At 38.1% G+C, this 14663-nt stretch overlaps 1 protein-coding gene across 3 annotated transcripts; it reads left to right on the forward strand.

The window, feature by feature from the left end:
• The first annotated feature begins 2251 nt into the window (after window positions 1–2251).
• sltm (SAFB-like, transcription modulator) lies at window positions 2252–14537 on the forward strand. 3 transcript variants are annotated; one of them, XM_067399525.1, is made up of 20 exons: window positions 2252–2419; window positions 2965–3052; window positions 3142–3197; window positions 6042–6069; window positions 7170–7746; window positions 8368–8411; window positions 8650–8756; window positions 8879–9028; window positions 9173–9288; window positions 9374–9534; window positions 9634–9731; window positions 9821–9877; window positions 10004–10146; window positions 10233–10413; window positions 10504–10628; window positions 10722–10895; window positions 11024–11347; window positions 13517–13652; window positions 13740–13897; window positions 14045–14537. In XM_067399525.1, the coding sequence occupies exons 1-20, from the start codon at window positions 2285–2287 to the stop codon at window positions 14139–14141; spliced, it is 2955 nt and encodes a 984-aa protein (XP_067255626.1). In that variant the 5' UTR covers window positions 2252–2284; the 3' UTR covers window positions 14142–14537. The 3 variants fall into 3 exon arrangements, with proteins under 3 accessions (XP_067255626.1, XP_067255625.1, XP_067255627.1); XM_067399524.1 differs by having other exon boundaries at window positions 13737–13897; window positions 14045–14536; XM_067399526.1 differs by having other exon boundaries at window positions 7224–7746; window positions 13737–13897; window positions 14045–14536.
• Window positions 14538–14663: the final 126 nt, after the last annotated feature.

Here is a 14663-nt window from a genome sequence, read left to right on the forward strand (position 1 = left end):
TCATTTTTGGGTGAACTATCCCTTTAAGGAACGTTTCTGTCAAAGAAATTATTTGTATTAAAAGGGCAGCCATAAAAAAGCCATGTATTTGAAGCTGAGAACAGCCAGGCATAAGAACATTTTTCCCTCAGGGCAGGCAATCCATCTCATGAAATGCCCTCACTTGGCAATAAACGTGCAATACACATAACTATTTCGACACTTATTTAACACATCGTACTTCTTATTTACATTTCCTTGCATTTGTACACATAGCCTACTTAAACCGTATATTGTCATATTTTTGTAGGCTTTATTGTGTTCATATATAGGAAAATAAATAGGAAATAACAATATACAATATATATATATATATTGCTATTTCCTATTTACTTATTCTATTTTTTATTCTTTTTATTATTATTTGTGTCTTGTCACTGTCATTCTGTTTGTGCTGTGGAAGCTTCTGTCACCAAAATAAATTCCTCATAGGCCTACAGGCAGGCTGGCAGTTGTGCATGCAGTTGCATTTATGCCTCCCCTAACCAAAGCTCATAATGAACGTTTGCACTGGGTTTAGAAATACACGAGGACTCATTTATAAATAGTTTTATTCACTGATGACTGCTGTATTGCAATGGATGGTGCAGATGGATGGATTTCTGGATGGTTGGTGAGTGGCTACCTAGTTCTAACAAGACTGCGACGTGGCGGTGATGATTGGGCTCCAGCTAGGGAATAATGCACCATTTCAAGCTTTTTTTATCTTCCTCCCTCCCCATATTACATCAGAACTGTGACTTGCTTAACCCCTTCAGACCTGGCGTCCATTGGAAATGGACATCACATGGATTTTGGTTTAGACCAATAAGATTTTATGTTTTTATAATATAAGTACTGCCTGGTCACTGATTAGTCCCTGATCCACCAATCACAATTAAAGAATGACCCAGAACTTAATCTGATTGGGCTTCAGGCATCACCAAAGACAGGCATTACTAACCAACTAGACAGGAGGAGGAGGAGCAGCTCCTTTTTTATCTTTTACATGAAGATCTACGTTCATGGCATCATCAACTTGCACCTATTATAATCTTTATACTATCAAGTGATAATATTCAAAGTTAATTTGAAAATCTTTCAGAGCTGAAGAACACAGGATTTTTTTGAAGTTTGATGTCCATCACAATGGACATTGGGTCTTAATCAAAAAAATTTTTTTCTTTTTTTTTTTTCTTCTGATTTTGCAAAACTTTTGTCTTCTATGTTGTGATCACAAGCTGTCATTCAGTTTTTTCTATTAGTTTTAGTGAAAAACAGCATAGCAAATGTGAAATGAGTGCACACACTGCAACACACACACACAAACAAACACACACAAAATCACACACACACACACACGTGCACACATGCGCGCGCACACACACGCTGATGCCCTGATGCTATATGCACACAATCATATATGCATCAAAAACAGCAAGTACACACAACACACCAACAAACACACACAAACATTATACACACATATTGCCATTCACCCACTGCAAACAACAAAAATAATAAAACAAGTTTTTTGAGAATTCATCTTATCATCTTACATTTTCTCTACATTTGTATTGCATTGCTCTTTGTTACAGTATGTGTTCTTTTCAAAATATTCAATGCTATGGTTCACATATTGTGTTTGAACTCTAGCTCATAAGAACTGAATGGTTAAAATATGACAATTTTTTGTTGCTTGAGCCCTGATGTCCATTGTAGTGGACATGAAAAAAATCTAATAAAAAAATGAGTTTGCACAAATCTTTTTTTTTAGACTCATTTATGCATTAAAGATGAGCAAATATCAAGTGGATACAATTTTTTTGCTCAGTGGAACATAATTCAGGTCTGAAGGGGTTAATAATGTGGAGCAATATTATATATAAACACATTAAAAACTGTGAGGACTTTGCCTCCTCATTTCAGAACATCACTGCACGCCACTAGAAGCTCGTTTTCCTTCCCAAATAAATGTATTAAGAATTATTATATAGTTGTAGTGAAAAACAAGACAAAAATACTAAGAAATCATTTTTGCATTGTACCTTTTAAGTAGGCCTAATTACTTTGTTTTTGGTTAAGGGACACGTCAACGTAACTAAAATAATTAAAATCGTAAAAGACGCAATTAATCTCGATCAATGTCTCCTTGTATTTTTATTATCATGAATAGGATGTCTTGTGGTGCTCGTGCAGTGGAGCGTTAGTTTGAGTGTGTCGCTGTCGAGCGCGCGCACACACACAGATCCAGTTACACGGTAAAATGGCGTCGGGGGCCATTTCAGCGGAGACTAAGAAGATTACAGATTTACGTGTGGTAGACTTAAAATCAGAACTCAAAAGAAGAAATTTGGATATTACCGGAGTAAAAAATACACTAATCGCAAGACTGAAGCAGGTAATTTTAATTTAAAAGGGCAAATCACGATGACGTATAGGTAAACGATCGAGAGCTAGCTTGATGGCTAATGAGTTAGCATAGCCGTTTTTTATATATAACAAAACACGATTGTATTCCCGGCGTTTGTAATGCGTTTACTAAAAACACAAATGTAATGCCCATATTTGGACACCAAATTTTGGCGAAAAGTTTAATTTGCATTTTCAGAAACGAATCTGTAATATAAGGATTTGTTAAGCTGGCTAAATTCTGTTAGCGAATGAAGCTACACGCGCTCAGTTTCTTCAATTTTAAACCAATTTACTCTCTCTACAGTTTTTGTGTGAATTAATTTACAGTTGAAGTGTTAAATGTAACAACTGTGTGTGTAACAATATACATAAATATTTATTTTGCATGATAGTAAGGCTTGTGAGATGCAAAATAGCATAGCACTGGTCGTTTTTACTTTTAGTTGAGTGCAGTGCAGCCCAAATTTATTTAGGCAGAAAATGTATTTTGCTGTTTAAACCTTATGCATGCATATGCATTTTTGTGTGCAGGCTATAGAAGATGAAGGTGGTGACCCAGACAACATTGAGCTTACCGTGTCAGCTGACACACCCACAAGAAAACACGGCAAATCTAAAGGTAAATCTTCACTCTCTCAACTAAACTCCTTTAATTCACAACGTCTGTTTTTCATAAGTTGACCAAATTGCTTTATTGCACATCCTCAGGAAAGAAGACAGACCTGGATGCTGACACCACCATGGAAGAGGAATCTTTATCTAAGGTACAAAAGAGCAAGTGTTGAAACTAATAAATGATTCATATATTTGTACAAATTTTGGCTACCGTTTTATGAAAACATTAATAATCTATAAAAAATATTGCATTAGGCTGATATAATTCTTTATAGGCTTAAAAATTGTTGCATGTGTAATAAGCTTTTAATTCACAGTTTGATAAATTCATAGTCTTTATACTTGAATGTTTATGAACTAGGTTTGTGCCGATAGACAGTAATATTGTGTATCGACTAACGACTATTTTGGTAAATCAAGTAATCGGTCAATTATATTTGACGAGTAATCAGATATTTTTTGTGGCAATAAAAATAGACCTAAGCAAACAATAGCCTTTAAAATGACTTAAAATACATATATAATAACATTGAGGTAATAATATATTTTTTTAAATAAAGTATCAAAAACAAGTAATCATATGGTTTTATAGGACAACACTGGTAAAATAGATAATATATATAATATAGTGTTTCCTACAGGATTTTGTGAAACTGTGGTGGGTGGACCTCTACCCCTTTAGTGGGGTTCGGTGGCATGGCAATTTTGTACATTTCAAAGTTAAAGTTCTCAATCTGGTGCACTTTGAGAGTTCAAAATTAAAAGCTCCAACCCATATTCAGTGTGCAAATTGAACAAGGTAAAAAGTCTGTGCATTGACTTGTACCTGAACTTTAAAGTGAACTCAAACCTATTTTAGTTGTGATATAGTGTCTTAGGCTACATTACACTACATAATAATAATAGTTATATTATTCTCATGACCGTAATAGCAATATATTGTAAAGCAGATGCACTGAAATAACTTTCATAATTAGTTTTGTCCTAATATCGATACTTGAAAGAGATAAACACGTGCACATTTATTTTGGAAACTGCAGTCAAGCTTTTATTTTGTCAGAAAACAAGTTTACAAACATGTCTTATCACAAATCTAGTGAAATTCTGTAATCGCAAACAGACAGTCTTTGGCAATTTGATAAAGACACAAGCCTTATTGCACTTTCGATTTAAGTTTGTTTGACAGCAAAACATGACATGTTTGTCATTGATGTCATTCGGAGTAACCAATATAAAGGGATCATTTTGGATCAAGTCATGCGGGCAATATCATGTGATAGGATGTGACATCATTCAGACACCTTATTATGAGAAGTTTAAATATATTTTCGGGCCGCCACAGTCTAGTTAATGAATGAGAAGCACTGAAATCTATTTGTGGCGGTTAGGGCTGCATGATTATGACAAAAATCATAATTGTCATTTATTCCCATGAAATTTTAATTGCGATTATTAATTATGAGATCACAATTTCATTGAATTATGTATTGAATAGCTTTATACCATTGTTTGAAGCAACTGCATGCCGTATTTTTGTATAAAAATAAAAAGCAAGCTGAATTTTTTTGTTTTTCTATAGCATTTAACCTCAAATGTCAACTATACATTGTTTTTTTTTTTTTTTTTTTCTTTAAATAATAATAAAACGTAAACATATGGCATGGTATAATAATAGGGGCTTTTGCATTGGGTTGTTCTTGGAACTTAGATACTACTAGTCACCAGTGTGGTTCCCCAGGAACTAATGTTCCCCTAGGGCCTGAAGTGACACAAACTGCGCTTGTTGTTACTTTTTTTTTTTGACGGTGCTGAGAACAGTTCAGACAGATCCTCTCATCTCAGTCCTATCTAATACGATAGAGATAGAACTGTTAAAGTAAGTAGTAAGTAAGTATTAGATAGAACTGTCAAAGTAAGTAGACAGTAGTATATGAAAAGTATTAGCTTTTGCTGTGTGGTTGATGTCGCTAGCTTAGCGGAAATACATAATCATGTTTTGCTTGGATTTTCTCCTTAGCATAAGGATGAGAGGTCCTATCATTGTTTTTCATGTTTGTAGAGTTAGTTAGTTTGTTGAGTAAATTTATAGGCTGTGTACAAGCTCTTTAAAAATGGCGGGTGCTGGCGCCACAAATAAATCAAGAAATGGGAAACGCTATAATATAAACAATCAACTCATTTGCATTATGTATTATAACAAATGCCTGCAGAGAGCATCATATAAAAAAATGATATAAAAAAAAACTATTTAATTGTGATCAAAAAATTAATATTTTTATATTGTAATTCAGTTACTCTCCAAATTAATGTAGAAACAACCTAAAGACCGTACATTTTAAATATTTGTTTAATAGCATCTTTTTATGAATGAAGGCCAGTATCACTGATACTAATACTGGTACTGATGTCTCTATGAAATTGATTATTTTTAAACATTAATTATAGACATTCAACATTACAGTATAACTGAAAGCTACATTTATTAGGCTTTAAAAAAATAACTTTTGTAACAACAATTCAAATGAAATGAATGGTTCAAATGAAGTGTCAAAAGCAAGTAATAAAGTGTGATTTAATAATAAAGTGTGAACAGTGAACAGCACTGTTAAAATACAAAAGTTTGTGTACATTAATTTTTAGAACAAATGCATGCAGAGGGTGCCAGCAGCCTGTTGTTTTTACAGCCTGATCAAATCCTTGTTTAATATTGGCCAAACAACATTTAATTCAAATATCCATCTAATCTTTAATAGTTGGCTATTTCTTTACCATAGAAATGCTACCACAATTTGCATATTTAGAAACATACTGATGTATTCTCCTGTGTTGCTGTTGGTTTATAAATGATTTCCATTACCAATCTCGAGAAACATTCACAGACATTATATGCAATCCAAACTCACGGCATAGGCAGAGATGGAGTTTTTTTTAACAAGCTGCTGAGACACGAGAACCTTCGTGAATTCTTATGTAATTTCTTGTTTCATTTTCAGGAGACCGAGGAAGAGGAATCCGAAAAAGGTATGTCTGGTCACTCATTAGGGTGGAGATGTAACATTTGTTTTTCAGGTTTCAGAAGGTCGGACTTCTCTTGCTTCCTTTTTCTTTTGCCTTTTTTCAATCTCAACGTTCTAGCCGTGGGTCTTGCAACAATTCACAGACATTAAAACCCTTCATCCGGACCATGCGCTGCATCAAAGGACAGATAACGCTTCACCATTTGTGTTAACATCAGTGATACTCCTAATCTCATCATCTAATTTGTTCAAGAGCACATTACCCTGCCCACCACATTTCATCAGCAAGAGGAAGCCTTTCACCCACTCGATCAAAGAGAATTTCCTCTGTTCAGAACACCACCAAAGGTTCAGCAGGCTACCTCTTTCTTTCTGTTGAGTCTGGACTACCTCCTGAAATGGAGACGGCAACAGGCTGCATGCCTTTGACTGGTCAGAACATGATATGTTAACCTCGTTCGCCAAAGTCTTGACACTTCTTTCTGACTGCAGTGTAGCCGACATGGCTTAAGTGGACATCAACATCACTGCTTGTGCTTTGAACTCATTTAAGACTGGACGCAGCTCAGTGGACATCCATTTTTAGCCGTGTTACTGGACAGAATGCTGTGAACAAGGCCAGATTTCTGCAACGGATCAGAGAAGATTTGCCACCCTGTTTTTGATTCGCCTCCATCAGCTGTAAACCGAGATGGACAGTCCGCGGAAACATTTGAAAGAAGACCCTCGATGTGACCACCAGAAGCCCAGTGACATCTGGCAGGAGGACTTGCTCTATGGTATAGATATGCAGTTTCACTCAGACTGAATGCATGTCTGTAAAGCAGAGAAGTGTGTCAATGTCACCCAGTTGTGGAACCTTCAAAATGTGGACCAACATAGATTGTCATTGGCGCTGATATTCATCGTAGCGAGAAGATTGTTCAGCCTCTTCGTTGTTCTCTCTAAGGAATGTGTTTTTATGTATACCTGTGGTTTCCTCACCCACGATGACCACTAACACTAAACTTGCTCTTTGTTGTACTTTCTAGGTCACGTAGCACAGAGATGTGAATGTTAAACAATGTGTTTTTTGCCATGTTTTATGCTTGTTAAATCCCTCAGATGTAACTGATACTGATGATGCTACTCGTGACATATCTAAAACCTTCTGTGAAGATGGCCTTGCAGAGCCTGAGGCTGAGGCTGGAGTGGAGCCTGATCTTGAGGCTGAGGCAGATGTGGAACCTGAGCCCGATCCTGATGCGGAGATTGAGGCCGAGAGAGAAGCTGAACCTGAAGTCCCAGCGATGGAGGCCATGGAGAGCGAACCTGCTCCTGAACCCGTAAAAGAAGTTGAGGATGACAATATATCTGTCACCATCCAGGCCGAAGATGCCATCACACTGGATGTGGATGGCGACGACCTCCTGGAAACAGGTAAACATGTGAAACTTCCAGATTCTGAGGCAGACAAGAGCTGTGAAGAGCCTGAGGCCACTGCTGAGATGGGGCAGGAGACAGACTCATTGACTGAAGCGATAGATGGCCACAAGGATGGTAAGAGGGATGACGGGCTGAAGTCTGACGCCGCCAAGAAAGACAGCAGAGAGGCCTTGAAGAAAGGAGAAATGGGAGACAAGGAAAAGGATTCTGGGAAGAAAGGCCCCTCTTCAACTGGGGCGACAGGTCAAGCAAAGAGGTTTGTCTTTCTATGTCAGTTCTTTAAGATACTACTACCAAGTTCCAGCTCAATAAGAACTCAGCATTGTGGGTAGCAGCAAGAATTTTTTCATAACGAGTTGTTCATTGTACCTAATCCCTGCCTTTGGTTTGCTCTTTTGGTTTGGTTTGCCATTTTTTCGAGTTTGGTAATTGGAGTTAAACGAGGAGCTGAAAACACGTCTGTTACGCACACATTTCCAGCACTTGCTTTTCCAGTCCCTACTTATGGGTTAAAAAAAATGTGCAGTAGTTCCAGTGATGTCAGAGGGGTTTGTCAGTCCAGTGAAGTCATTCTCTCTGAAGTTGAACACCCTCCTGAGGATGTCATTGGTCAAGGGAATAAATTGGCAGAAAACTTGACCCTCCTTGCTCCTGTGGAAAAGCAAGAGAAAGAAGCCTTATTGGAGTTTTGTCCGAGTGCAAGCCTTGCCTATGGGGATTTTTTGTTCTTTTCCTTTTTCTGTAATGCACCAAACATTTGTATAACCTTTGTTGTTTATTTGGAGATGTACCTCGGTGCCCACAATCATCTCTCATGCTCTGGTACTCATTGAAGTATTTCTCTCTTCTTGTCGCTCTCATAATATTCACATTTTAGCTCTTCAAAGGACAGAGATGGAAAGACAACGAAAGATGAAAAAGGTATGACTTTATTTCTTTAATGGGTTTGCATTTTGGAATTTCACTTATATTTTATGTATGTATACAGCAGTTGGTCTATATGGTGAAACATCAGTATTATACCATTTTTGAGGAATAGCAGAAATCTGCATGATACAATTAGAAGTTTGATCATTTTGGAAAGTTAATTTGCTCCGATGCTCAAATTGTCATTAAAGTAGTAGTGGTGTGTCTTCTAAAGCTTGTTCTCTGTCTTCAGGCAGTGGCAGCAGCAGTACCAGCTCTACTCGCAATCTGTGGGTGAGCGGCCTGTCATCCAATACCAAAGCAGCTGATCTCAAGAACCTCTTTGGCAAATATGGAAAGGTACCAGCTCTTTGTATGTTATGCATTAGCACCAGCTTTTAATTATAGTGTGTTTGTAATGTTGACTTAATTTTTCAAATTTATAATGTTGTTTTTTTTGTTTGTTTTGTTTTTTAAAATAGGTTTTTAGTGCCAAAGTGGTCACCAATGCTCGTAGCCCGGGAGCCAAATGTTATGGACTAGTTACCATGTCGTCCAGTGCAGAAGTGGCCAGGTGCATCTCTCACCTGGACCGCACAGAACTCCATGGACAACAGATATCTGTGGACAGGGTAAGAACTTCGCCACTGTACTATAAGAGTGGGATACTCAACTTACTTAAGAGCTACAGTCAGACATCATCATTAGTTTTTGCTTTTGTGAAAGCAAGCAGTATTTCATACTTGATCTCTGATCTCGTGGTATCATCCTCACAGGTGAAAACTGACCCGTTCAAAAAGGACTTCTCAAAGAAAGAGGGAGAAGACAAGACAAGTTCCAGTAAAATTTCTGGAGAAAAGCGCACTCCAACTGGAGCAAAAACCTCCAGCAAGTAAGAGTTTTTTTAAGCTTTCCATTCTTTTAAGAGGAGGAGCATTTTGTTGCACTGGTTATATTTTCCTTCCTTTTTTTAAAAGGACTCCAGTTTCATCTAAGAAGGAGGAGAAGAAATCAGACAAACCCTCTGAAAAGGACAGCAAAGATGCAAAAAAACAGGACCCCAAAAGCAACAAATCTGATGCAGCATCTTCCAATTCAGGAGCCGATGCAGCAAAGAAAGATGACAAGAAACATGGACGTATGTTGCGGTTTGGTTATATCCACTTAATTTGAAATTAAGAATTTAGGAAGACTTTTTATAGTTGTTTTTAATATCTGTATCCCTTCCTATCCACAGGAAAGAGTCCAGGTAATATGATGGTTATCGACCAAGCAAGAGAGCAAAACTTCAATAAATCTCGACCTCCTTTCAGAAGGGGTGGAAGGTTTGAGAAGGTACTGCAGACATCCTCAGTATGAACTGTATTATCATGAAAAGAGGTTTTTATGAAGGACAAGTTATCTGATTGTGTATTTATTTGCAGCCTGGTCCACCCAACATAATGAACCGACGTCCCAGATGGTTTATACCACCTGAGGAGGTTGGTTAACTCTTCATTCTGAGTCACAAGGCACAACCAACCATAAACACAGTCTGAATTAGTAAGACTATAAACAATCTCTCTAGTATTTAGTCTAAACTGTTTTTTTTGGTAACATGCTTGCAGATGGAGATGATGAAGAAAGGGCGCCCAATGCTTAACAAAGGCGGAAACAAAGACATCCTGCCATTTGAGAAGATGAAGGAACAACGTATGCGTGAGCGCATGGTCAGGATGGAGCGCGTTCGCAGGGCTATGGAACTGCGCAGGTAGGTTAACGTTCTTTTACATTCACACACAAAACGCCAAAGTGCTTGAGCTGCGGTCTTTAATGGTGTTTTGGTGTGCTGTCCAGACGGCGTGAGGTAGCAGAGCGAGAGCGCCGGGAGAGGGAGCGCATCCGTATTATGCGTGAGCGTGAGGAAAGGGAGAACCTAATGAGAGAGCGCCAAAGACTGGAGGTGGAAAGACAGAAACTCGAACGCGAGCGCATGGAGAGAGAGAGACTGGAACGGGAGCGGATCCGTATAGAGCAGGTACAACCACGATATACCTGCCCGTCGAAACTCAAAGCTGGGATTTTGCTTCTGACTTAATGTTGACGTGCTAAAAATGTCTGTGTGCAGGAGCGACGCAAGGAAGCAGAGCGTTTGGCTCGTGAACGGGAGGAGTTGAGACGGCAACAGGAGCAGTTGCGTTACGAGCAGGAGAAACGAAACAACTTAAAGAGGGGACGGGATGTTGACCAGAGGTATGCGAACAATACTGTTAGATATTTATTCTTGGGGTTTAGTGACCTCTGGGGTTCAGAATGGTTAAGTTTTTTTTTTTTCTGTATGTGCAGGAGGGAAGACCCGTACTGGAATAGTGGTAAAAAGATGCAAACTCAGCCAGAAGGCCGGATCAGTCAAGGTGGAGACTACAACAGCCGACAACAGAACCGTTTTAATGATTTCAATCCCAGAGACCGGAACCGATACCCACAGACATCAGCCGGGCAGTCCAACAACTTTGATAGGTAGGTATTCATGAACAAGAATGCAATTCTTAAAACACAGGTGGACAGGAAGGAGAAGAAATTGATTTTGCCCAGAAGTTGTGAATGAACAGCAACCATTTAACCCCTTTTTTTTTTTTTTTTTCCAGACGCAACCGCTTCGACAATGAACCTGATTCAAAGAAAAGTCGTCCTGCTCCCCGGCGTGAAGGATCTGGGTTTGACCGCTATCCTAAAGACTTCGAAACCGTGCGGAGAGCAGAGCCACCACCTCCACCTCGCACAGAGCTGCGAGACAGCGATCGTCGAGAGATCCGTGACCGTGATGAGCGCAGGCAGGTGTCCATGCCTGATCGAACAGCTGGAGGCAGAGCACCACCTCCTGCCATTGCTCACTCCCGCACCCCAAGAGATGGCAGCCACGCTGGCTGGAAGACTGATGGGGGAATGAATACGAAACAAGGAGATGTCAGGTACAGATGAGCTTCTGTTTGTGCTCCCTCTTCACTAGGGTTGTGAATCGAAATTTGATTCTTATTCTGTATCTGTTCAAAAAAATCTAATGCAGAGCTTCCCAAACTTCAGAGTGGTAAGGCCCCCCCAAAAACATAGCAAAAGCTCCACGACCCCGCCGCGCCCATTATAAACTAATATATAGATCAGTAGTATATAATATAATAAATATAATATAATATAATATAATATAATATAATATAATATAATAAATATATATTTGTATATTTGTATATTATATATTTCATAAAGTCTCTTTGCACAAATTATCAACATTTATTAACCAGTTTGTAAGAATTTCTTTTTCAGTTTGTAAGAAACTACCATAAAATATAATATTTTTATATTCCTGTGAAAGATGACGTAAACATTCTTTACAAATATATTTGAAGAGTTCATTTGCAAAAACAGATAACTCCGTTTTTATGAATTCTCACAAATCATGTTTTTTATCAATCAAACTGCAGTTGGGTTGTTTTGATTCGGTAATAACTCCAAAAAATACAGGTAACATACAAAATTAAAAGTATGTAAATAAATAAATAAATAAAAAATAAATAAATAAATAAAAGTTTTAGCAAAAGCAGATAACTCCAACAGTCGTTTTTTGGCAAAAGCAACTCCACATTTCATGTTTCAGAGTTAAACAAAACCAAGTAATTTAAAACGCACTCAAACACATGTGCACACAAACACGCTAACATCGGCACACATACACACACGCATCCACGCACTTTTGCATACACGCGCACGCACACACATACACAAACGCAAAAGGACAAACAAGGGTTCAGCATGTAAAAGTCGTGTAAGGTGTACAAGGACTTGCAGGAGTCGAAATTATAAATCCTCGATCACTTTTAGTCAGCTTTGACTAAAATACCGGCTTTTTGACAAAACGGATTTTGAGTTCAGAACGTGCTATAGTCTATGTGGAGAATAATGCACACGCACAGCAGTCAGTTATTTATTTATTTATTTATTTTAAAATGGCGTTTATCGGTTTTTGCAAATGAACTTTTCAGGTTCATACAGGATACATGTACTCCTCGCTGTAGCTACTTACTAGTTTTACATTTACTTGAAGTGCAGTTAGGTCTGTTACTGGGTTTTTGTCATCCTCTGCTCCACCATGGCATTATTGAATTGACCAACTGTGAATTCCTGCTAAGCAACTGACGTCAGTTTGAAAATAGGTAATGTATCTCACCTCGCTATAATGTGAAAAAATAATGTTTTTATATGTTTTATGTTTGTGTAATAAGGAGGGAAGAAATCACATTTCAGAACAATTAGAATATTTTAATTTTTTAAATTATTTTAATATCTTGATTTAGCCTATCAACGGCCCCCCTGCAATACCGCTACGGCCCACCGGGGGGCCGCGGCCCACAGTTTGGGAAGCACTGATTTAATGATTTTTCATGTCAATTGATTACATTAGCAGTTCTTGAACTTCTGCTTTGTTCCATCAATGTGAATAGAATTTACTCTTACAGCAGTGTTACAATTTATTATCTTTTTATTAAGGGGAAATATTTGCCTCTTGCAATTGTTTGTTTTTTTTAATCATTTTTACCATTTTATAATGGAAATGACATGAAATCAGTGTCCTCCATTTACGTCCAACTTAAGACAATTATTACTGTTAGTTTTAAAAACGCATTGTCATCAAATACAGAAATCGCTATAAATGATGCACACAATGTCAGAAAATAATCATCATTTTGCCCCTACATTAAAAAAAAAAAAGCTTTTTGTCACTTTGATGGCATAAAAATCATGATTTTCATCTTGTCAAAAATGAGGAACAAACTGATATTTATAAAGGCATAAACATGAAAAAATCCCAAACTTTGCGCTTGAATACCAGTAAATATTCCAACATCGATTTAAAATCTTTTGTGCATAAGGACGACATTTAGGATCATTCAACGCAAATAAATGAGGCCACAGGTCTTTTCACTTAAAAAAAGCCCCTCTCAAATCAGTCTTGAATTCACAACTTAACTCACTAGCTCATTAAATCAGTTTTTGACTGTTTTGAACAAACACTATCATAGACTGATATTTCAGGCTTGGTTTTCATTGAGCTGCTGGTAAACGGTGATTGCTGCTGACTATTACAGAGCCGTGCGAATGCGTCCAGAACGTCCTGGGAGAGAAGGTCCCGGACCTGCAATGAGAGGGGTGTCCGCAGCCAGCCGTGGCAGAAGCAGCTTCAACAGCCGAGATGGAGGCAGACCTGTGGTTATGGGAGAGCAGGTGAAGTACTTAACATACCTCTGACACATTCCTTTTGCTGCAGGTCTGCAAATCTAAGACTAAATAACCTCCATCTTACCACAGCAGCACTTTGGCAGTGGCAGGCAGGTGGTGGTGGAGCGGCATGGACGCGATCAGGGCCCCAGGAAAGACTGGCACGGGGCAGCAGGCTCACAAAGCGGAGGATTCACAGATAACCGTCGAATGGGGGACAGTCGGCCTGGCATGATGGCACCACACTCCAGGTTTGTTTTGATCTAGAGTGCACATTTCAATCTGTTATGTTCCTTTATTTGTACCAGATCTGTCCACCTTATTTTTAACTCAACAGGTGAAGACATTTTTAACTTGAATGTTGACTTTGCATGCATACTGATTGTGTCTTTCTGCAGTCATTCCTCAACTGGTATAAACAGAATTGTGCAGATCACTAATGTTCCTATGGCTGGTGGCAGCGGAGGATTCAAGCCCTTTAAAGGAAGGTTCTAGCATTGGACTCTTCGCAGCAAAAAAATATAAATACTTTTTTTTTTTTTGTTTCCTTTTTTAAAAAAAATTTGAACTGATGTTTTTAATTGGCTGAACTTATAGCCGTGAGATTATTGTAAAGATCCACTTTGATTTTGTTCTTTGTAAAAGGCTTTACATGTAGGTTTTTGTTTCCCAAACTGTACTCCGGTGACCTGTAAACAACCTTTGTGCACATACATGTTTTCCTGACATAGTGTTGGTGCAACTGTACAGCTTATTTCTTAACCAGTGTTTGTTTAGATAATCTTAGGTAATCCTGTTCCAGATTTTCTCATATGCTTTGGGCAGACTACTGTGTGTATCACTGGACACATCTGTAATTCCGTTAACATTTCAATGTGATCCTTTTTTTTTTTTTTTTTTGGGTTAATGATGATTCTACAAGTTCATATTAAATTATGTGGATTATGATGGTCTCTGTGTAGTTTGCGTCTGTAAGTGCAGCCACAGTTGGAAGAAAAACTAGCAAATTTGAAGTTG

The sequence above is a fragment of the Chanodichthys erythropterus genome, chromosome 11 (genome assembly GCF_024489055.1).
Source record: "Chanodichthys erythropterus isolate Z2021 chromosome 11, ASM2448905v1, whole genome shotgun sequence".
NCBI classification, from domain to species: Eukaryota; Metazoa; Chordata; class Actinopteri; order Cypriniformes; family Xenocyprididae; genus Chanodichthys; species Chanodichthys erythropterus.